Source organism: Terrapene carolina, unplaced genomic scaffold, assembly GCF_002925995.2.
Source record: "Terrapene carolina triunguis isolate 2854851 unplaced genomic scaffold, T_m_triunguis-2.0 Scaffold33891, whole genome shotgun sequence".
Lineage (NCBI taxonomy): Eukaryota > Metazoa > Chordata > Testudines > Emydidae > Terrapene > Terrapene triunguis.
Window position 1 is genome coordinate 6,165,294 of NW_020698242.1, and position 24,671 is coordinate 6,189,964.

Below are 24,671 nucleotides of genomic sequence, written 5' to 3' on the forward strand. Positions count from 1 at the left end.
CATTTATACAGATTCTACCTTAAAACCTGCCTCCATGTTTTTCATCTAGCATAACACAAAAACCAGCAACAAGTTTAAACATCTCAACTGACCCATAGTACATTTTTATTATATCTGAGCTCCATGTGTTATTAGATTGTTTGATCATCAATCCTGCTTTTAAAGCATTTGGAATATACTTTACAAAAAGGATAAGGATGTCCACATGGTGGCGTAGTAGCCATGAAAAGTAAGAACTAATGATGACTCTAGAAAGAGAGTGTAGCTAACCAAATTACCTATGGAAGTGAAAAACAGATTGGTCAGGGTTTGTTTTTTGAGTTTTCACTAACAATACTGTTTGGCTTTCTAGCACTGTTTTTATTAACTTTAATTAACGTGTTCATTATGTTATACACAACTTTACAGACAAAAAAATTAGATTTTGGACCTAAACTACTTGTTAGTATTACTTTAAAACACCTATCATGTCAAGGGTGCAAAGTTGTAGATGATATTAACTGTTAATTTTCATACAAATTACTAAAAAAAATAACAATGGATATGTGCTTGAAAAGTTCATAAAAGCAGCCAGTAATTAAGTTTCCATTCAAGTAACATTGACTCATTTCCCAGAGAACCCAAAGTTAAGGACAATCTGCCCTTAGCAGAGCATACCCACATCACTGAAAGTTACGTCAGAATATATAAACATCACACTATTCTATTATACCGAGACACCATATTAGGCAAATTAAGAATAACCCCTACATTTTCCAGCAAATGCACTATATTACAGTTAATTTATGTGTTGTATTGGGATACATCTGTGAAAGCTGGGTTGCATACATCTTATACATTAGGCTAGGGTAGGGGTGGGCAAACTACGGCCCATGGGGTAGATCCAGCCCGTCAGGGCTTTGGATCCGGCCTGCGGGATTGCCACCCCCGTGGTGCCGCGGGGCTAAGGCAGGCTCCCTGGCCCCACGCCGCTCCCGGAAGTGGCCACCACCATGCCCCTGCGGCCCCGGGGAGGGTGAGGGGCAGAGGGCTCTGCGTGCAGCCCTCGCCTGTGGGTACCTCCCCCGCAGCTCCCATTGGCCGGGAACAGGGAAGCCACGGCCAATGGGAACTTCGGGGGAGGTACCCACAGGCGAGGGCTGCGCGCAGAGCCCTCTGCCCCTCCACACACACACACTCCCCCAGGGGCCGCAGGGGTGTGGTGGTGGCCGCTTCTGGGAGCAGCGCGGGGCCAGGGCAGGCAGGGAGCCTGCCTTAGCCCCACTGTACACCACTGCCACCCCAAAGCCGCTCAAAGTAAGCAGCGCCAGGCCAGAGCCCGCACCCCAACCTCCTGCCACACCCCTCCTGCACCCCAACCCCCTGCTCTGAGCTCCCTCCCGCACTCCCTCCTGTACCCCAACCCCTTGTCCTGAGCCCCTTCCTGCACACCGCACCCGCTCCCACACTCCCTCCCGCACCCCAACCCCCCTGCCCCAACCCTACATTCATGGCCCTGCATGCAATTTCCCCACCCAGATGTGGCCCTCGGGCCAAAAAGTTTGCCCACCCTGGACTAGGACATACTAAGGACGTACTGTTTCTACTGAACACCATAAGTTTTAAACAAACCGGCAAATGTTCGCTGCTTTATTTACTACTATAGTAGATTATCAAATCAAACTGCAAGGGTGTATTTTCATCAATTCTGCTGACAGGTGTTTTACCAGGCCATTCTCTACTTGTCAAGATGCATTCATTAGATCAGAACCACAGAAAGATGACAGTTCATGTAATGGAATTTTTTTTCCTTGAATGCTTTCAACATTTTATTGCCACATACAATGAATCATGCTTTGGAAATCAATGTTGTATAACACAAGTTTATTGCAGCTAGCTCGCTCTCTTTGTAGTCACTCTTATGCACATTCTTTTGTAAGACTATTTTTTCCTCTAATTGTCAAGTAATCCTTGGAGACAGAAAATGGTTTGTTAAATTTGTTGGCACCCACACTGGTGACATACCATGCCCCAATAGGAATGCAAACCACTCTAGAATGAAAAGACCCCAGGGATGGGCTCGGCACAGGAACATAAACAGAAGAAAAGGTACACAGAGGAGGGGGCTGGCCAGTTTGGGTAGACTGCTCCCATATTTTAAGGCTTAAGCTGTACGATAAACCCGGGTAGACAATAGGTGGACAGTGGGCCAAAGCCGAACCGCCGGATGCTTTTGAACAGACCACGTCTTTTTTATTTACTTATTATCATTATTGGTATTGCTGTGTGAAAAAGGTTTCTCTTGGAGTCTGGACCTTGCCTATATCTTGACCAAGAAATTTGGACAGTGACAAAAAATAGTTGATGATCCCTGATCTATACAGTGCTTCACCTCACTGCCATGTCACCCGCTCCAGCATGCGGCAGATAAACCTGCAGCCTGCCTGTACCCATAGCTAAAGAAGAAAGAAGGGTTTGTTTGTTTTGCGGCAGGGGTCCCCTTTTCTCCTGTGGGAGGGGCCTGCAGAGATTCATTCTCCCCTCTTCGGGGGATCAACCCGCTTTACTTGCATGTGCCTGGGCACATGGGGGTGTCTCTCCCCATCAGATGGGGGAGTGAGCCCCTTCTCCTCCCCATGAGAGAATGGAAGGGGTTAGTCCCCCCCCCCAACCCCCCATGCTCTGATCGGTGCGCATGCAGGGGAAGGGGCCACCCACGTCTCCCGTGTCTATGAAAGTAGAACGGGAGAAGGGGGAACCCCTGGGGGGGGGGGGGAGAAGAGGAGCCAGCGCCCCTGAGTCAGAGGGGAAGGGGAGTTAACAGGCGGGAGTCAGGGCGGCTGGCCCCGCCCCTCTCAGCCTCGTTTCACTTACTCCAATCCCGGGGAGAAGAAAACTCCGTCAGGAGAAAAAGCCGGGCCCCAGCGACAGCCACTTTTCACCTCACGACTGACAACAAGTACAACCCAGCTAGGGGCGGGGGAAAGCGGTCATGACCCGGAAATAGATAGGACTTCGGAAGTGAAGGCCCTGCGAAGTAGCGGTCACTGGGGGCGGAGCCTACGGCAGGACGTAGCTCTCACAAAGCGCATGCCCCAGGGGGGAACCACGTAACAGCGCTTGTGATTGGACCATTCAAATGTAGGAAGCTGGATGATTGGGTGCTTCGAAGGTGTGGGCGTGGCTGGCGGGAAAGAGCGGGCAGTTTGGTGAGCTCGAAAAGCGCGGCTCTGTCGATATGTCCGCGAGCGGCCGTCGCCGTCGCGGTGCCCTTGACAGGTAAGCGGGGTGGTGCCCGGGCCCTGAGGAGATGGTCTTGGGGCGTCAGGGGGGGTTCCCCTTTCCGTGCCTTGCCTGGGACTGACCCCCATTTCCCGCGGGAGGGGCTTCCCCGTAGCCCTGGGCTGCAGCACCTCCCCACCCGCGTAGCTTGAAGGGGCCCCAGCGGGTATTCACGGGGCCTTCCCACTACGGCTCTGCCGTGGGAGTCACGTTCCCCCGTGTGGAGAGAGCGTCTTCGGGGGCCCGGCTCCCCCAAACCTCGGGCGTCTCCCTCCCTCCCTCGGCTGACAGACACCCCGCAGCCTGTCCGTGACACACACACAGGGGACGGATCTTAGGCTGTGGACGGCGAGGAGAGCCCTGCGCTATGTCCCGCCTGGAGCGGCCCTGCTCTGGTTGCAGCGCTGGCCTGTCTCGTAAAGCGGAGCAGCGGCTTGGAGGAATTTGCTGCGGGAACTCGGAGGTGTCCTTTGGCCAGGCTCAGAGCAGCATGGGCGGTGACTCCCCGAGGCTAGAACAGGGGCATTTTCTGTCTGTCAGGGTAGCGTTATGGTGCAGCTGATGTGCAGTGCTTCTATAGCGTGATGCCAACTTTTCCCAACCGAGCGCTAAAAATTTCCCAAATCTGGTGAAAAATGCCCAGATAAAGTTTTCTATAGTGCTTCTGTATCCTGGGACATTTCCCAAAACCTGAGAATGTGTGAGTAAAATGTTTCAACTTGGGAAACTGGGAATTTTCATTCAAAACATTTTACTCAAAAATTCCCAGATTTTGGGAAATGTCCCAGGATATAGAAGCATTGCTGATGTGATACTCCCTCAAAGGAGCAGATGTCCTAAGCCTCGGGAATACGCTGATTCTTTGCAGTGTGTACATTAGAACTGCCAATCAGACCAAACAGTGGCCAGTACCAGAGCTTCAGCGGGAGTATACAGCACAGACCAGTCGGAGTGATGCACACCCCACCTTCCCTCGCCATTGGCTTATAACTCTTTAATATTGCTTTTTAAAGTGGCTTCACAATGGATGAGACAGTTGCTGAGTATATCAGAAGGACTGTGCTGAAAATCCCACGCTGTCAAATCATGGAAATGCTAACGATGTGGGAATTTCTCTCCAAGACGCAGCTGCAAACCATTAACGTGCATCAGCTAAAGGAAAGAATTTCCCAAGCAGTGGTGGAGCTTTGTGAGGTGATAACATCCATTGTGAATGGTCTGTCTGTCTGTTTGAAACATTCTCATTCTACTTGCATAATGGCAGGATGGTATACTAGAAGCATGTATTGGTGTCTTTGTAATGTGTGACACACATTTAAGAAGGAAAATATTCTCATTCTCAAATTAACTTTATTTTCCTTAATCCCACAGGTTAATAGTTTCCAATCTGAGAAATATAGTGCATGAATACTGAGTTGGCCTAACTAATTTCAGTGGGTGCACAACTGGCCCATAGGAAGGCACAGTTGGACTCAATTCTTCCTTGCTCTTTAATTGAATCATAGATTAGAGCCTGTTATTGTTAACAATTACTCAAAGATTTATGTATTGGCACTGGGTAGATTCCAGCCATTCAGTAGTTTTGGAGCTGTTCTGAAGTTCATCTGTATTTGTAAAAAGCAACAGAGCGTCCTGTGGCACCTTTAAGACTAACAGAAGTATTGGGAGCAATACTTCTGTTAGTCTTAAAGGTGCCACAGGACGCTCTATTGCTTTTTACAGATTCAGACTAACATGGCTACCCCTCTGATATCTGTATTTGTGAATATGAATGTTAAACATATTCTATCTGGACATCTAGAAGGCTAAGACATGTTACTCCTAAAATGCTGTCTCTCTTAAGGAGTAGAATGCCTATAGTTTTTTATTCTTCTGGAATTCTGTAGTGTTATTTCTGAGGTTTGTGGTTTCTGTTTTGACAAACAAGCACATTAGATGGAATAATTTCCTCTGCAAGATTTGTTTTCACTTTACTTGGTGTAAAACAAAATTTCTTCATATAACACTGCTTGTGATAATGTTCCACAGTTGGGGCCTGATCCTACAATTGCATTTGCATGGGCAGACCCCTGGGCTGGCTTCTGTGGAGTTTCAGTTATCATATCTGCCCTTAAATTCTACTGTTTGTTACACAGTTTTAAAGGCATTGGAATCTCATGATTCCACAGATCTCTTATCTATAGTATTAATATGCAAGCTTCGGGTGCAAGCCAAAAAGACTTGCTGAACGCCATAAATAGTATTGTTAAACTACTTTTAGTGGGATAACAAATGCCAGGTTTAAAATAGCGAGGGTGTTTTGTAGAAACTTCTTTACTCTGTTCCTAAGAGTATCTGAGATTCTTCAGATGGCATGAATTTTTAAAAACTAAATAAAATTGATGGGAGGAAAATGATAGTTCACCTTTTACTTGGTTTGGATAATGAAATGCTAGTCATTTTCTCTTCTGTTTATAATAAAGTTTAGTTAATTTCACTTACTGGGTCTTGTGTACTAGTTCAGAATAGCAATGTTTAAATTGCAGCCTCTGCAGAGGGAGTGCATAAGTCCAATAAAATGTTTTCAATTTTTTAAAAAAACTATGACTAATACTGGGTTGGCAAAATCTTTTTTTGACAGTATGCTCTTTGTGACAGGGAGTTTGTCTTCCAGTGTTTAGAAACTGCCTAGCATTCTGAAGCCATTAATGCAATCTAAGTAATTTTAACAGTATCTACATTCTGGGGCTAAAATTCCAGACAGTGTTTATTTAAGCTGCAATTTTAATGAAGTGCTATAATGAATTCTGGCTCTACGGTTCACCATGCACTCTAAATATTTTCTTGCAGGAAAACTCTGCAAGTATCAAGCAAGCAGCCATTCTAGACATGATTTGTAAGTTAAAAATACCTTTTCTTTATATTTTATCTGACATTATCAAATAACTTCTAATTCAGAGAATTGCCCTTCTGAGATATTGGTGTGTTAAAGAATGGTCTGACCCAGTATGCCCAATAGTCCATCTAGCCCAGGATCCTGTCTTCTGACAGTGGCCCATGCCAGATGGTTCAGAGGAAATGAACAGAACAGGCAACTTAGAAGGTGATTCATCCCTTGTTGTCCAGTCCTAGCTTCTGGCAGTCAGAGGTTTAGGGGACACCCAGATCATGGGGTTGCATCCCAGACATTCTTGGCTGATAGCCACTGATGGACCAATCCTTCATGAACTTATCTAATTCTTTTTTGAACCCAGTTACATTTTTTGGCCTTTCCAACATCCCCAGGCAATGAGTTCCACAGGTTGACTGTGCGTTGTGTGAAGTACTTCCTTATGTTTGTTTTAAAACTGCTGCCTATTAATTTCATTAGGTGACACCTGGTTATTGTGATATGTGAAGTGATAAATGACACATCTGTGTTCACTTTCTCCACTCTGTTCATGATTTTATAAACATCTGTCATATTATCTATCCTATCCTTAGTCATCTCTTTTTCTGAGCTGAACAGTTTCTGTTTTTAATCTTTCCTTGTACAGAAGTTATTCCATACCCGTAATCATTTTTGTTGCCCTTCTCTGTACCTTTTCCAATTCTAATATCTTTTTTGAGATGGAGTGACCTGACCTGCATGCAGTATTCAAGGTGTGGGTGTATCATGGATTTATATAGTGGCATTATGATTTTTTTTTCTATCCCTTTCCTAACGGTTCCTAACATTGTTAGCTTTTTTTGGAGTGTGGTGCACATTTAGCTGATGTTTTCAGATAACTGTCCATGGTGACTCCAAGGTCTGTCTTCTTGAGTGGTAACAGCTAATTTAGAGCCCATCATTTAGACTGCATGGTGTGGGATTATGTTTTCCAATGTGCGTTACTTTGCACTTATCAATACTGAATTTCATCTGCTATTTTGTTGCCCAGTCATCCAGTTTTGTGAGATCCCTTTGTAATTCTTTACAGTCTGCTTCAGACTTAACTATCTTACATAATTACAAAAAAAGATACAAAATATCTTACATAATAAAAAAACCCACCTTGCTGTTTACCCCTTTTTCTGCATCATATCTGAATATGTTGAACAGCACTATTCCTAGTACAGATCCCTGCGGGATCCTGTTATCTCTCTCCACTGAGGAAACTGACCATTTATTCCTACCCTTTCTTTTTGCCTTTTAACCAGTTACTGATCCATGAGAGGACCGTTCCTCTTATTCCATGACACTGTGCTTAAGAGCCTTTGGTGAAGCCTTGTCGAAGCTTTCTGAAAGTCCGAGCATACAACATCAACTGGATCACTTTGTCCATATGCTTGTTGGCACCCTCAAAGAATTGTAATATATTGGTGTGGCATGATTCCCCTTTACAAAAGCAATGTTAACGTCCCCAACATATCATGTTGATCTGCGTGTCTGATAATTCTGTTCTTTACTCTAGTTTCAAACACTTTTCCCGATATTGAAGTTAGGCCTGTAATTACCAGGATCGCATCTGGGTCCTGTTTTAAAAATTGGCATTACATTAGCTATCCACCAGTCATCTGGTACACAGGGTGATTTAAGTGATCGATTACAGTTAGTAGTTCTGCAAGTTCATGTTTGAGTTCTTTCAGAACTCTTGGGTGAATGCCATCTGGTCCCGGTGACTTATTACTATTTAATTTATCAACTTGTTCCCAAACCTCCTCTACGGACTATCTCAGACTGAGCTATCAATCAGATTTGTCCTCTAAAAAGAATGGCTCAGGTATGGGAATCTCTCTCACTTCCTCTGCAGTGGAGGCCAATGCAAAGGATTCATTTAGCTTCTCCTCAATGGTGCTTCTTTGAGTGCTCCTTTAGCACCTCAGTCATCCAGTGGCCCTCCTGGTTGTTTAGCGGGATTCCTGCTTCTGATGTACTTAAAAAAAAATTTTTGCTGTTAGTTTGTGTGTTTAGCTAACTGCTCTTCAAATTCTTTTTTTTTTTTTTTTTTTGGCCTGCCTATTTATACTTTTTATACTAGAGTTTTTGCTCCTTTCTATTTTCCTCAGTAGGATTTGACCTCCAATTTTTAATTTGCCATTTTGCCTCTAACTGCCTCTTTTACTTTTAGTCATGGTGACATTTTTTGGTTTTCTTACTGTGTGGGGTGGGGTTTTGTTTTTTTTATTTGGGGTATGCATTTAGTTTGAACCTCTGTTACGGTGCTTTTAAATAGTTCCCATGCAGCTTGCAGGCATTTCATTCTTATGACTATTCCTTTTTATTTCCATTTATTTTATTTCCTATTTAGTTTCCTCATTTTTGTGTAGCTCCCGTTTCTGAAGTTAAATGCTACTGTGGTGGGCTTCTTTGGTATTCCTCCTTTACCCTCAGCCCCTCCCCAAAGATGTTAAATATAATTATAACATGGTTGCTATTACTGAGTGGTTCACAATTCACCTCTTGTTCAAGATCCTGTGTTCCATTTAGCAATTAAGTCAAGAATTGCTTTTCCCCTTGTGGGTTGCAGGACTGCTCCAAAAGGCAGTCATTAATCTATTTTGTCCATTTTATATAAAATTCTAGGGAATCAACAAATCATAAATGTTTGCCCATATGTTAACTGACTAGAGATGACTAATCCTGTATAACACTGAGATTATAGATCAAATCCAAGACTTTATTACAAATTTAGGGAGAAAAATTTTGTCTCCAGTATGATCAGCACACTAAAAACAATATTGTCTTGAACATATGGTACTTCTGGGGGAATTCTGTGCCACTGCAGAATGCAGAATTTTGCAGAATTCCCCGTTTTCCCTGCAGAATTTATGGTCGCCACTAGGGGATGCTGGACTCTGCAGAGCCTAGCTTGCAAGGAGTGTAGTGTCTAGCCTGGCATGGCTTAAGGCTGCATGCTCTTTGATCCTCATTCTCCCGGGTTGGGAGCGGGCCTGGGAGACCCAGCCAGCTCTGGCAAAGGGTGAGGAAGGGCAGGGCTTCACCACAACATCTCCCCTGGAGGGATAGTGAAAAAGTTAGGCGGTGTAAAGGCTATGGGGGTGCTGGTGTCTGGGCTTGGCTGTGCCCCATGGCTGGGCTCTGGGAGGGGGGCGGCCCCGCGCCTGGCCTCTGGGGAGGGTGAGGGGGGCTGGTGTCTGGAGGCCACCCTGTGGCTGGGCTTGGAGATGGAGGCTGTGGGCTGCCCTGCAGCTGGGCTCAGGGGCTGGTGTCTGGGCTGGGGGCCGCCCTGTGGCTGGGCTCGGGAACCGGGGGGCCACCCCATAGCTGGGCTCGGGAACCGGGGGGCCACCCCATAGCTGGGTTCGGGGTGTCTGGGGGCCGGAAGTTGCCCCATGGCTCAGCTCTGGGTTTGGGGTGTCTGGGCTGGGGGGTGCCTTGTGGCTTAGCTCTGGGGGGATGGGAGTCCAGGGGGAATGGGCTCTGGGGGCCTCACACAGCCCCCTCCAGCATCCCCCAACTGTTGTTGTAGGGGTTTCTTTAACTCTCTACTCCTGGGGGAATCTTTTTTGCTGTTGTCTGTATTGTTCACATCCTTGTTGACAGGTATTTTGAAATAAATTTCCAAAATAATTGAAACTGGAGTGATTATATTGTGTTGTTTTGACAAAATTTGCAGAATTTTGCAAAAATTTTAATTTTTTGGCACAGAATTCCCCCAGGAGTAATATGAATGTTAGTTTAATTCAGACAGCAGCGTATGGCACATCAGCTTCTAATAATCAAGGTGGATCTCTAAATTCAACATAGATATAGATATATAGATATAAACTTTTGTTTGTGTGAAAACTGAAGTATAAGTGATTCCAAATTTTTTTGTTGCATGTTGCTCTAGCTGTTTCCTGTACATTGATAACTCTTTGTACTTACAAGTTGGCAAACTCTTGTAAGTCTTTCTTTTTTCTCTAATTGCCCTAAACAACTTAATTCAAGTTAAGAAAGAATTTTGGTAACTTACATGTAATCCATTTTAAAGAGTGAATTGGGAGGAGCAGGGCCGGCTCCAGGGTTTTGGCTGCCCCAATCAGCCAAAAAAAAAAAAAAAAAAAAAACGCGCCCTGCAGCGGCAATTCGGCGGAAGGTCCTTCGCTCCCAGCGGGAGTGAGGGACCGTCCGCCGAATCGCTGGACCTGCCGCCCCTCTCCGGAGTGGCCACCCCAAGCACCTGCTTGCCAGGCTGGTGCCTGGAGCCGGCCCTGGGGAGGAGGTTACCTCATTATTTAATTAACCAAAATACAACAAATTTTAACGTCTCTTGTATAAAGATGCCTATTTTACTTGTAGACTAGAAGCTACCTTCAGCTTAGGACAGTCTTGATCACTAGGACTTTTTTTGAATATGAGGACAATTGTTTGAAAATGATCTGATTACAAATAACGTATGTCAGTAGTTTACTCAAAACAGTTATGTTCCATGTTGACTGCATCATTGGACAACTTTTATCTCCCCAGACAACTACACCTATCGGAACAAGAAAGTTTGGACTGTTTACCAAATGACCAAAGCAGCGGGTAGGTAAACCTCTTTCTCTAAAGATACCACCTCTACAGGATTCTCACTTGTAGGAAAGGTCCTTCATTTTTGGTTTTTACATACCCCACCCCTACCCAAACCCAGGAAAATTGCTCAGTTTTATAAATGCCATTATTCGGTTTGCACAGGTTCCTCCTATGCCCTCAATTTTGGACCATTCAGGTGCATGAAAATACTGATTTATGTTAGGAAAATCCAATACGTTATATTAAGTAGATGTATTTATGTTGTTAATAAATTAGTCTATCTGTTAAGGTGAGACAGTATAAGGGAAGAGACATGTATGCACGTGTGTGTGTAGTATGTCAGTGCTCACGTCCTAAAAAACAAGTGCCAAAACTCCCTGGAGAGAGAAACTGACACTATTTGATCTATTTAATGGTTACAATAAATGTTTAAATTCTTGGGTTGATGCTACATCACTGTAATACCATTTTGCTGTAACAGATCAAATTGTGTCTAACAGTCATAATTTTGTGTTTACAATAAGTGGTATCTTTTCTTGTATAACAGGTGAAGAAACTGACTCTTTTAACTTGGCAGATTTCAAATACAAATTTAAGAGAAGTCTTCGGTCAGCTCTGAAAAATGTAAGAATAAAACCATTCTAAATGAGTTGCAACTCTGCAATATAAAGGGTGGTTATTATATCGTCTTTAGGAAGATAATTCTTGATTTGTCCCTGCTTTTTAACCAAAACTTGAAGTAAATCTGTAAATTGCTGGAGTTGTGGGGGATTGTATTTGAAATACCAAGGAGAAACTTATATATATAGCCCCAGTAGTAGTGTTTACCTTCAGACTTGCTTTTTTCTGGTTGAGGGAAGTGAAAAGTGGCAGAGTTCTGTCTTAAAATGTAGCGTTACCTGTTTCAGGCTCCAGAGAAATACAATTGTATTTCCAATTTTGTATGTTTTCAGTACTAAGTAACACTCTTATCTACTGGCAAATAATGGAAAAAAAGTTTGAGTCTGTACTTCAGAAAATACACAAACTTGATAAATATAGCTGAATCAGACTTCAAAAAGCATTGCTAGATACAAAAATGGAATGTTGCTCATATAGGCCAGAAGAGTGCAGTGTTTCAGGACAAATACATCTGAGACTTTAAAGCTAGGGTGTTCATGTGGCCTAGATATAATTGATATTGTTCTGATCTGTCAATCAATAAAACAACTCTGTTAACTAATAATAGATAAATAAACATATCTCACCAAACAAACTGAGTGGAATTTGAAGTAGCCGTGTAATTTTTTATCAATAAGCAGAAAACAGAGGGTGGAAGTGGGAGGGTGTATACACGATTCTGAAGTTAGCAACCAGTAGTAAAAATGGAGTCAGAAATAGTAAATTGCTCTTGCACATGGTCTCTAGCTTATGCTTCAATTTATTATCTCTACTGGGCATATTTTCTGTGTTTTGGCCCTGATGCTGTTATATTTTGGCAAAATTTTACATTGTCTAGTAGACAGTGGTGTTCTTGGGTCACATACTATATGAAGTAGTGTCCAACATGTGACCTAGGGAGCTACTCATGGCTATCAAGAGTGAATGTGTATGAAAATTGTGTTTGATCTAATTATCAGTTTAATGTGTTCCTTTCATCAGTATATGAAACACTTGTCACTATTGGAGGGGGACGCTGCTTCCTTAGCAGACTTGGGAGCTTTGTGAGCAGCTGTTTTCTTTCCTGATGCAACTGCTGAGCAGTTTGCCTGCATTGCAAGGGAGGGAGAAAAAAATGACTGACTGGCCAATTGCCTCCTTCCCTCCCCCCATTAGAAGCAGTATAGGAGCTTGACTGGCTCTGCCTGAACCTACGAGAGCACCTAGCAAAGGGTGGCTTCCCTTACCTACACAGCCACTAAGGGTAACTTGGTATGGGTGGGTGAAGCTGAAAACCAATAACCAGTTGAACAGCAACCTGAATGGTAAAAGGAAATGGAACAGGGCAGAGAAACTACCCCAAAGCATTGACTGTGGACCTTGACCTCTTTGAAATATATTCAGTCCTAAGGCTGAAAAACTACTACTGTAATGTAACCTCACACCTGTAAAATGGGTAGTGAAATAGACTCATTAGAATGGAAGCACTTGGGTTACTGTCACTAGTGCTCCACATACAATACAAAGGTATTGCTGCTATCTACCTTTGCTTCCAATAAGGGTGCTTGCATTTATTTAAAAAAAAAAAAAAAAAAAAAAAAGCCTTCTAATGTAAAGATATTTTCTAAACGCTACAGGCTAAATTCTATCTGGTGAAAGAATGCTGTGGAAGTCAATGGGATATGTCTCTTTCATCAGAAGTGGCATATCACATGTTCACATATAGTACCTAACTGTAATGCATAAACACAGGGGAACAGTTAACCCACACAACCTTAGTTTTGGTGTCTCCTGATTTGAGTGCCTAACTAAATTGTAGCTTTTGATTTTTCTAATCAGGTGACTATCAACTTCAGAGAATATGAGGATAATGCAATATGGATTCGAATTGCTTGGGGAACACAGTATACAAAACCAAACCAGTACAAAGCTACTTATGTCGTGTATCACTCGCAAACTCCCTATGTCTTCATTTCCAGTCTTAGGAGCAGCATACCTCTGCTTTGTCAGGTATAGCGCAAACTTGACTGTTCTAGATCTCCATCATGTTGTTTCTAGTTATCAAAAGAGGGTTGTTGAAACATCGTACTGGAAAATCTGGAATGTAGTTGTTTGGTCTGGAAACATAACACAATCTTTAGATTAGATCTCTAAATGGAGTTCACTAGGGGCGTTCAGAGGCACAAGTGCATACGTACATTCAGAGATACTGTCTCAGTATTGGTGCCCCCTCATATACCACTTTAAAGTCCATACCAAAACTCCTTAAATACAAACCACTTAGAATAACTGCCTTTAAGATTTTTCTCTTTATAGAAATTTTATATAATAAAGTGAGTTTGTGCTTTTACTAGACTATAATTTTAAATCTCTGAACCGGATGTGCTTGTGCTGAGGACCTGTTAACTTGCAAGGTATCTTTACTTCATATCTTTAAACTGAATTGCTACAAGTGGCCACATGATGGGTCTTAAAAGCTGGCTTAGAGTAGAAGTGATAGTTACTGACAAAAATAGGGGTCATGTCCTATGACTGCCTATTAAAACCACTTATTATTGGTGCTTGTCTCTATTACCTTTGTGACCTTCTTGGAGACTGGCAGTGGATGTTCTAGGTACAGTAGAACGTCAGAGTTACAATCAATCTCCATTCCCAAGGTGTTTGTAACTCTGAACAAAACGTTATGGTAGTTTTTTCAAAAGTTTACAACTGAACGTTGACTTAATACGGCTTTGAAACTTTACTATGCAGAAGAAAAATGCTGCTTCCTTATATTTCTTTAGTAGTTTAGTTTACTGTACTGTATTTGCTTTTTTGTCGTCTCTGCTGCTACCTGATTGCATACTTCCAGTTCCAAATGGGGTATGTGGTTGACTGGTCAATTCATAACTCTAGTGATAGTAACTCTCAGGTTCTACTGTATTCGAAATATAAAAGCAAATTGCAAGTACAGTTTTGTATGTTCTTAGGGTGACTACTAAGCTTCTGAAGCCTTGCAGTATGAGAACAGGATGTACTGGCTCAAAGAATGAGTATGCTGAGTGTCCAAATTATTGACATTAAGATGATGGGGCAGATCTCTGAGATCTTAGTTCAAATTCTTGGAAATTTACCTTTCCAATAACATAACCTTTAACTTCTAATAATCCAGGAGAAAGACCTGGGTGTATTAGTCGATTACAAGCTGACTGTCCTGTAATTCATTCTAGAATGAATCAGACCGGGTATTTCCAGGAGTGATAGGGAAGTACTAATGCCACTGTATACAGCACGGGTAAAACCTCCTTTGAAATACTATGTACAGTTCTGGTCACCCATGTTCAAGAAAGAATGGGCAAACTTTTTGGCCCGAGGGCCACATCTGGGTATAGAAATTGTATGGCGGGCCATGAATGCTCACAAAATTGGGGTTGGGGTGTGGGAGGGGGTGAGGGCTCTGGCTGGGGGTGCGGCTCTGGGGTGGGGCTGGGGATGAGGGGTTTGGGGTGTAGGAGGGTGCTCCAGGATGGGACTGAGGGGTTTGGAGGGCAGGTGGGGGATCAGGGCTAGGGCAGGGGGTTGCGGCGCCGGGGCCTGGCTCAGGGGTGCAGGCTCCAGGCGGCCCTTGCCTCAAGAGGCTCCTGGAAGCAGTGACATGTTCTCTTCTCCCCCCCGCCCCCGGCTCCTACACTGAGGCATGGCCAGGTGGCTCTGCTGCGCGCTGCCCTGTCCGCAGGCGCTGCCCCTGCAGCTCCCATTGGCCACAGTTCCCGGCCAATGGGAGCTGTGGCGCAGTGTGCGGAGCCCCCTGGCTGCCCCTAAGCCTAGGAGCCAGAGGGGGAACATGCCGCTGCTTCCGGGAGCTGTGCGGAGAGGCCCCCGAACCTGCTGCCTGGCTGGAGCACCGGAATGGGGCAGACCCCACTCCCCAGTGGGAGCTCGGGGACCGGATTAAAACAGCTGGCGGGCCAGATTCGGTCTGCAGGCCGTACTTTGCCCACCCCTGGACTAATACAAACTGGAACAGGTTCAGACAGAGACTACTAAAATGATCAGGGGAATGGAGAATCTGTCTTATGAGAGGAGGTTAAAAGAGTTTGACTTGTTTACCTTAAGAAAATGAAGGCTATGGGGGGATATGATCATGCTCTATAAATATATCATGGAGTAAACACCAGGGAGGGAGAAGAACTATTTAGGCTAAAGGCTTCTAGCCATCAGAATAGTGTGGTTTTGGATCAGCCTTCCAACACAAGGGTACAGCGGGGTGAGTAAATAACCTACCTAGTTTTAAGATGGAGCTTGATAAGTTTATAAACAAGATTATGTGACTGGGTTGTCTGTGATAACAAGGGACTGGACTCAACCCATGAAGTCCCTTCCAGTTCTGAATTAGTAAATTCATATCTTACCGTGCAATGAATCAAGTTATCCCTAAGTATGCACAAAATAATGCAGAGCTTAGACTATACTTCCATTTTTTTATTTTTGGTGGTTGGGGTCTTTTCTTCAACTGTAAATTCTCTGCATTACTGCAAAGATATGGCAGCCTGTTTAACTTTGCATTTTTCAGATATGAGAATCCTCTTGGGTGATAGTGACTGAACCTACAACTTAATAGCTGAATAAAAATGTTGCATTAGCCAGGAATGTGTTACATTTTATTGTAAATATAATGGTGACTTAAGAAGTAATGATAAAAATAATTTCAATTTTTATTTAAAGGCACTGGTTCATGCTTCCAATTACCATGACATCCATGAAATGGAGCTCCGAAGCCGTTGTATAGACTCCCTTAAAGATATTGTGTTCAAGAGGTATAGCCAGGTGAGTCACTTTTCAGGTTTATTCTAAGATAAGTCTTGGTTTTTTTGTTTCAGGCCTGGCTCTAAACTTCCTAGCAGGTGGGGAAAACCTCTTCCAAGAATTCATCATGTTACAGTAATACTGAACTACTGAGGTGGACAGCCTTTCAGTAAGGTAACATAAAATGGTGATCTAAAACCTAGTTTCCCACCTACCGCTTTTTAGAGGCATTCCTGAATTACCAATTAAACTACGACATAGAGTTGGATAAAATGACTTAATCTTAAAGTTTTGTATTATTACTGCTTCATTGATCTTAATAAAGTACAGGCGAGTCTCATCTTACACTGGGGTTACATTCCGCTGCTAGCGCGTAAAGCAAAAATCGCGTATAGTCAAAATTCCATTGAGTGTAATGACGGGCGGAATCGCCCGCACTACAGGTACAGTATTTAAATTGTTATTTTTCTCTTTTTTTGTTTTGTTTTTGTTTTTTGCCCACTGCGCAAAGCTGAATTCGCGCATGTTAAATGCGCGTAAGATGATACTCGCCTGTACTGACTTGGCAACTATTAGAATAGGTATTTACTCTGCTTATCTAAAGAACACTTCCAAATAGAGAAATGTTTTCTGACTATACTCAGAAAACACGTCACTTTCCCAAACTAGGATTTCGGATTCTTAACTTCCATAATTAGTAAAAGCAAGGAGAGCACTCTGTTTCAGAAGGTTTTTTAAGGAAATCTGGAAACTATTTCTAGCGAGAGCTCCTAGAACTGGAAATAAACTGATTCTAAAGACCTTGTTGTTCCTCCTCCCACACTTTTTTGTATTTTGTTTTTAGACTTTCCAAACATATCACCCAAGACCTCTACAAGAAAGAAATGTTGCTCCAGAAAAGGGTATATGCTTATTATTTTTTTTAAATATATGGCCTTTTAAAATAAGCTTTGTTCTGAAATATCATTACTTTTCAGGTTTGCGTTCTTAGGTCTTTTAAATATTTCTTGTTATAAAGTGCCAAGTAATTATTATATTACATTCATAGTATAGTACATACACTGCAGTGATTGCTGCTTGCCAGACTACACCTCCACCCTTTCCCAGGCTGGCTGAGTTCTGTTTACTAAATCACTGAACATCATTTGGATGCTCATGTCGTGGTTCTGATTCTTATACTAGCTTGGCTGGTCAGATAGACTCCACTATCTTACAGTAACTGTTTTCTTTGAAATGTTTCATCCACCTGGCTCCTATGACCTGCCCTCCATTCCTACTCATTCTCAGCACAGATTGATTCTGAAGACAAATTAGCAAGTGGTTGGGGCCACGCTGCCCTAATTGTCCTTGTGTGGAAGGACATGTAGAGCACAAGCACAGTCCCAGTGAATGCTGCTGGTCAAAAGAATTTGGTCTTGCACATATGAGGTGCGTGTTCATGATAAGTAGGATCCATGAGGACAAAACATTCAAGGTAGACTTTTTATACAGCTGCTGTAAAGTTTCTTCCCTTTGAGATAAAAATGCTTGTTTGATTTCTGGCTAGCTTCTGCAGGGTTGCCTTAACTAAGAAATCCAACATGCAGTTCTGAAGCTGTTACCTTTGCATAATGAGAACTTCTGTCGAATTATAACTTTTTTTTGTCAAGAAATAAATTGTTTTTCCTAAGCTTGTTTTTTAGGTCAGGAAATAATATCTTCACTTACTTATGACTTACCTAGCACTCTTTTGGCTGTTTGAAAAACAGCTAATGAAATCTAGGTAATTCCCAGAAAGGAATCTTAATAGACAAATTATTTTTTAAATGTCAAACTTCTAAAAGCCTGGATGGATTGATGCTCCCAAACTTAAGTTGCTTATAGCATTTGCTTAGAGTTAGGCACATTGTGAGTGTGTGGCATGCAAGCATTTACTCCCCCACCCACAAAGTACATAATGCTAAACTTTTTTCCCTTTTTGGTCAGGCTGTTTTATTAGTTTGGAGTTAGTTTTAAGTTGTGAATCTTCATATTTCACTAGCTATCTGCCAGATGATCATTTTGTGCATTCTCTAAAATTGGTATTTTATTCTGGGTATGTCACATCTAAAAATAATTCCCAAAGAAATGGTATGTGTACATAATAGCTAAACAATGCCATATGAGAGTTAACAGGGTGTGGTGTTGTTTTTTTCCCCTCCTCCAGTGGATCCGAGGATAATTCAAGAAAATAAAAGGGAAAAAGAGAGAATCCAGAGTGTGAATCAGGAGATCTTTGGTGAGGGTCTCCAACCAAAAATAGAATTTGCACAATATAAGGTGATAAACACATTTAATCCTTCTAATTTGGTTAAAATGACTAATCAGTAGATGTGTTAAAGCACAGTTTGTAAAAAAAATTCTCAAGTTTTTCTTCCAACTTTTTGCACAAAACGTTACTAGATTTTTTTTTTTTTTTTTTTTTTTTTATAAACTAGTTACAATTATAGATTTCTAATGCAGAGCTCTTGCTGCATTCGTGGGATCTAGTGCCCAAAGAAGCTACATTTAAAATTCTGGATCATATCTCAGTCTTGCACAATCCATACTAATTGAGTAATAGTAACTTTAATTTGATCATACTCTTGGGACCAAAGTATTTTGGATGTTGTACTATAATAAAATGAGATTTTAATACTGATGAAATAGAAGTCCAGATTATACAGAGTACAGGTAACACTCAATAGATACGTTGAAAAACATCTGTTCATAACTAAGGCTATGGTTTAGTCATGTGTATTTTTAGTAAAAGTCATGGACATGTCACAGGCAGTAAACAAAAATTCACAGCCCCATGACCAGTCCATGACTTGTACTATATACCCCGGACTAAACCTTGGGTGGGCAGGGGGAGGGGGCGGAGGCTGCATGCGGAGCTGGGAGCGAGGGACATATCACCATTTTCGGGGAGCTCCCTGAGGTAAGCGCCACCCAGGGCCCTCACCCGCTCCTGAGCCCCCTCCCACACCCAAACTCCTGCTGCTGGGGGAGGGGATGTGGTGCCCTGAGACTGCCCCAGCAGTGGCTGGTGCGGCTGGCCCAGGGTCTGCCTGAGCTGCTCAGGCGGCCCCTAGGCCAACCGCACCAATGGCTGCAGAGGTCACAGAAAGTCACAGAATCCATGACCTCTGTGACAAACTCGCAGCCTTCTTCATAACAAAACTATTAATGTATCATTAGGGATTCCAAGAGATGACCCTTAATGTTTTACCATATACAGTGGACATAATTGCGGGGTTTTTTTGTGGGGAATTGTTTGCCACATGGGGGCACCCCCGATTTCATTAAGAAGGTATTCTTCCACCTAAAAATGTATTTACACTAGCAAACAGGTTGTTGAAAGGCATAAATAAAATAATTGTAATAGGCCCCGTAAACAAATTTTTAAAATGTATACCCAAGACTTGAAGTCAGAAGTTAATCAAAGCAGCATGTTGGTGCAGCTGCTCTTTTAAAACACGAACTATAACTGTGTTAGGAACTGGCTTGAACCATGCTTGAGAGAAGAATCCAGACTGGAAATATCAGGCAAGGAAAGGAGCAAGGGAAGACATAGGCAGCCAAAACGCTTTATGGGGGTGGGGGGGAGGCCAAAAATTGTGGGAGTGGAAATGTGAAGTGAGGAACTGGAGTGAAAGCCTCAGAGGATAGGGAGGTCTGTCCCAGTTTGGGCCAGAATTGGATTTTCTAGAGCAGCGGTTCTCAAACTGTGGGTTGGGACCCCAAAGTGGGTCAGGGTCCCATTTTAATGGGGTTGCTAGAGCTGGCGTTAGACTTGCTGGAGCCCGGGGCCAAAGTCGAAGCACGGGGGCTTCAGCCCTGTGTGGCGGGGCTCAGGTTACAGGCTCCCTGCTTGGGGCTGAAACCCATGGGCCTTAGTCCCCCTGCCTGGAGCGGTGGAGCTCAGGCTTTGGCTTTGGCCCCCTCATCCAGGGCAGCAGGGCCTGGGCAGGCTCAGGCTTCAGTCCCCCCTCCTGGAGTCGTGTGGTAACTTTTGTTGTTAGAAGGAGGTTGTGGTGAAATGAAGTTTGAGAACCCCTGACTAGAGACTGTAGAATAAATAATTTTGGGACATTAGGTCTGAAAAGTCTACCTTGAACAGCTTATTCTTCTGATACTTATAGTCCCTGCCTAATGTATTCTCTAGCATATCTAACAATCTCACAAGAGGCGGTAGATTTTTCTTAGCTAAAACTTGTGATTGGAATGTCTTCTCCCACAACCTAGTTAATGAGAATATTAATCATTTGTGTGTTTAACTCAAAAGGGGTTAAAAGGACTCTAAACTTAAATCATGCTGAAAATGTTTACCTATTACGGTTCCAAGCAACACTTAAGATGATTATAACTGAAAGAGATTAGAGAATTTAATTTGTTTATTTTACGCACTAGTCAGTTTTCTGTTTGCATGAGTTTTTCATTCAGCAAATGGGGAGAATATTTGCTTTAAATAAGAAATTGATTATGAAACAACAAAAGCCCACAGTCTAAGGGCAAGTATGGTAATTGAAATCTCTTTTAAATAGGGTGTTGATGAATCGCGATTAACTCAAAAAAAATTAATCACGATTTTAATCGCAGTGTTAAACAATAGAACACCAATTGAAATTTATTAAATATTTGTGGGTATTTTTCTAATATTGATTTTAATTACAACACAGAATACAAAGTGTACCAGTGCTCGCTTTATATTTTTGATTGCAAATATTTGCACTGTAAAAATGATAAAAGAAATAGTATTTTTCAATTCACCTGATACAAGCACTGTAGTGCAGTCTCTTTATCGTGAAAGTGTAACTTACAAATGTAGATTTTTGTTTTGTTTTTGAGTGAAGTTATGTAACAATGTAAAACTTTAGAGCCTACAAATCCACTCAGTCCTACTTCTTGTTCAGCCAATTGCTCAGACAAACAAGTTTGTTTACATTTACGGGAGATAATGGTGCCCACTTCTTATTTACAGTGTTGCATGGCACTTTTGTAGCCGGCATTGGAAGGTATTTACATGCCAGCTACGCTAAACATTCATATGCCCCTTCATGCTTCGGCCACCATTCCAGAGGACATGCTTCTATGCTGACAGTGCTTATTTAAAAAAAAAAAAATGCATTAATTACATGTGTAACTGAACTCCTCTGGGGGAGAATAGTATGTCTCCTGCTGTTTTATCCACATTCTGACATATACTTCACGTTATAGCAGTCACAGATAACACAGCACACGTTGTTCGTTTTAAGAACACTTCCACTGCAGATTTGACAAAATGCAAAAAAGGTACCAATGTGAGATTTCACATTGGGTCACACTTGACCCAAGGTTTAAAAATCTGAAGTGCCTTCCAAAATCTGAGAGGGATGAGGTGTGGAGCATGCTTTCCAGAAGTCTTAAAAGCAACACTCCGATGTGGAAACTACAGAACCCAAACCACAAAAAAAGAAAATCAACCTTCTGCTGATGGCATCTGACTCAGATGATGAAAATGAACATCCTCTGGTCCACACTGCTTTGGATCGTTATTAAGCAAATCCCGTCATCAGCATGGACACGTCCTTCGGTGGTCGAAGCATGAAGGGACATATGAATCTTTAGCGCATCTGGCATGTAACTATCTTGTGACACTGGCTACCAACAGTGCCATGCGAATGTCTGTTCTCACTTTCAGGTGAAGTGGGCAACATTATCTCGTGCAAATATAAACTTGTTTGTCTGAGCAATTGGCTAAACAAGAAGTAGGACTAAGTGGACTTGTAGGCTCTAAAGTTTTACATTGTTTTATTTTTTTAATGCATTTTTTTTAAATGTAAGTTACATTTGTAAGTTCAGCTTTCATGATAGAGATTACACTACAGTACTTGTATTAGGTGAATTGAAAAATGCTATTTTGTGTTTTACAGTGCAAATATTTGTAATCGAAAATAAATATAAAGTGAGGACTGTACACTTTGTATTCTTTGTTGTAATTGAAATCAATATATTCAACAATGTAGAAAACATCCAAAAATATTGTTTAACAGTATGATTAATCACAATTAATTTTTTTCATCTCTTGACAGCCCTACTTTTAAATTAAGAATTTAATGTTTTTAACCTTTTTGTAGTTTCCTTTAATACTTAAAAATAAATAAAATAAAGAACACTAACTGGCCTATTTTCAATTTTAAAAAAGGTCAACTGGGTATCTGGTTAGAAGGGATGGTGCCCTGAGGAAGTCACCACTTAGCACCAGGAAATGCTTGACTTATGGTTTAGCAAACTTTAGCACAACAGTTATGACAGCCAAGTTTTAAGTAGTAATTGCCCATTTTTGTATTGTGTTAAACTGACGGGCATGTTGCCATAAATTGGTTACAGGTCTCTTCCCAGTTGAGAGAAGAGAGGACACATCCAACAAAAAAGCAGGGTTCTAATCTTAATATTGCCTTGATTTTTTTAATAGTATGTACATAAAGGCATATCCTTGCTGATGACACCTGAATGCTTTGTGTTCACAGCTTGAAACAATGTTTAAAGGTGAACCTGAAATGGACATTCTGACTGAAAAAGAACCATTCAGATGTGTAGTCAAATTTTCCAGTCCCCATCTTTTAGAAGCATTGAAATCCTTAGCACCAGCAGGTGAGTGCTACAATATTAATAGGTGAACTATTTTACTATGTGTCTTCCATTTAGCTTGCATATCTTTCATAAGGGATATTTGAGTGGTTAATCTGATTCTGGGTACATATAAATAGAAATTTAGTGAACTACAGGAATTCTTCTATAGATAACCTTAGCTGATGAGGTCAGATTTGCACAAAAGCATGAGTTTACATGTCTAATTTGCTTACAGCATTACAGTGATTGAACATGGATACTCAATTGATACCTTTTAATCTAAATCATATGTGAAAGATAAAATGGTGGATGAGTTAAGCTATAATTATTTTTTTTTCCTTTCCCTCCAGGTATGGCTGATGCACCTCTTTCACCATTACTTACATGCATACCACAAAAAGCCAGGAACTATTTTAAAATTAAAGAGCGAAAAGGCATACTTTCAGCAAGCTGTCTAGGCCCCTGACTTTTTTTTTACTGCTAAGACTCATTCACAGAGAATTATAGATATATATAATGTATTTAACTACTGTATTTAATCAAAAGATACATTTCAGAACCATTTTTAAAGCTAATTTATTCTTTGGTAAACCCTTGTATCATTTTAAATGATAGTTTACATTTAAGGTCATACTTTTTCCCTACTGTTCATTTTTAACAAATGGGTTAGCCAATGAGATTGACTAATGGCCTGTCGTCTAACAGATAGCTGAATTTACTGTTTCAGCCAATTAAACTAGTTCATTGAAGTTCTTCTGTGGATCATAATGTATTTGGTGGATGCACACAATAAATTAGAGAACAGATCTAATCAGAATGCAATAAGTCAAGTAATGTGGCAGATTAGCGTTCTTTCACTGTACTAGCACCACTTAACAAAACGGTTAAGCCTGCAGTCGGTCATCTAGCATCAAAGACATTAATTCTGAGTGAGAATGTCAGGAGACCAATATACAATACTTGGAAAACTAACATTCTAGCCTTACCTTGATGTTTTCATTTTTCAACAGAAGACTTCCTTCCTGTGACAATATTCTATTGTCATGACTTCATTGATAGTGAGATGCATTTTTAATGATTTTTTTTTTTTAAATGAGGTTTTGGGTTTCTGATTGACTAGCAAAAGCGGGTATCAAACATTCGGTGCATATTTTTCATATCCTTAAAATGGTGTTAAATGTCTAACAAACAGATGTGATACTTAATGTACAATAGGTTTTTAATTATTTATTTTATCAAAAGACTAACTAGGTATCTAAACAATTAAAGATAGTTACTTAAATTTCCCCATAAGAGTAAAAGACACTGAAACTTTCTGTTGAAGCAAATTACTTTTTAAGAGTAAATTATAAAGAAGTAACACTCTTAAGATTAAGGGCCTACAAAGTGCATCATTAGGGCTGTGCACATATCCCTAGCTACTACAATATCTTTTTAATATAGTTGGTAAGGGGGAAAAAATTCTGACTACTGCATGTGAGTTGCTGTTCATGGGGGGTGTGTGTGTGTGTGTGTGTGTGTGTGTGTGTGTGAGAAATAAGTTAGATGTGAGAGATGCAAAACCCAAGCTATATATACTTACCTGACAACAAATACTAACTGTAATAAACTATAAATGGCTGAGGTAATCCGCTAAATAGTCTCATTTGGGCCCCAGTTTAGTAATATATCAAAGCGCATGCCCAACTTTGAACATGTCAGTAGTCCATTGACTTCACTAGAACTATTCATGTGCATACAGTTAGGCATGTGTTTTGTACCGTACTGAAAGGTAGTCCTTTCAAGATAAGACCATCTGCTACTAATGAAGTCCAATAGCAAAGTTTCCATCTGACCTTAATGGATGTAAGATCAGACCCAAAGTTTGTAATCACCAAGAGCAACAGCCAGTAACGAACTTGTCTATTTTTAATTA

The 24,671-nt window shown here is 41.6% G+C and overlaps 2 protein-coding genes across 2 annotated transcripts in view; one reads left to right on the forward strand and one right to left on the reverse strand.

Moving 5' to 3' along the window:
• LOC113409570 (COX assembly mitochondrial protein 2 homolog) overlaps positions 1-2,959 on the reverse strand; it is a 41,346-nt gene extending 38,387 nt beyond the window's left edge. The window contains exon 1 of the mRNA XM_026663656.2: positions 2,854-2,959. The gene's annotated coding sequence lies outside the window, so the exon portion shown is untranslated. The remainder of the gene's footprint in view (positions 1-2,853) is intronic.
• Positions 2,960-3,180: 221 nt separating this feature from the next.
• On the forward strand, positions 3,181-23,228 carry LOC113409579 (centromere protein N-like). Its single transcript, XM_026663669.2, has 11 exons — positions 3,181-3,258; positions 4,275-4,455; positions 6,091-6,136; positions 10,673-10,732; positions 11,268-11,344; positions 13,199-13,369; positions 16,064-16,165; positions 16,989-17,046; positions 18,330-18,442; positions 22,654-22,777; positions 23,107-23,228. Exons 1-11 carry the CDS (start codon positions 3,218-3,220, stop codon positions 23,220-23,222), a joined length of 1,089 nt encoding a protein of 362 aa, XP_026519454.1. The 5' UTR covers positions 3,181-3,217; the 3' UTR covers positions 23,223-23,228.
• The last annotated feature ends 1,443 nt before the right edge of the window (positions 23,229-24,671 follow it).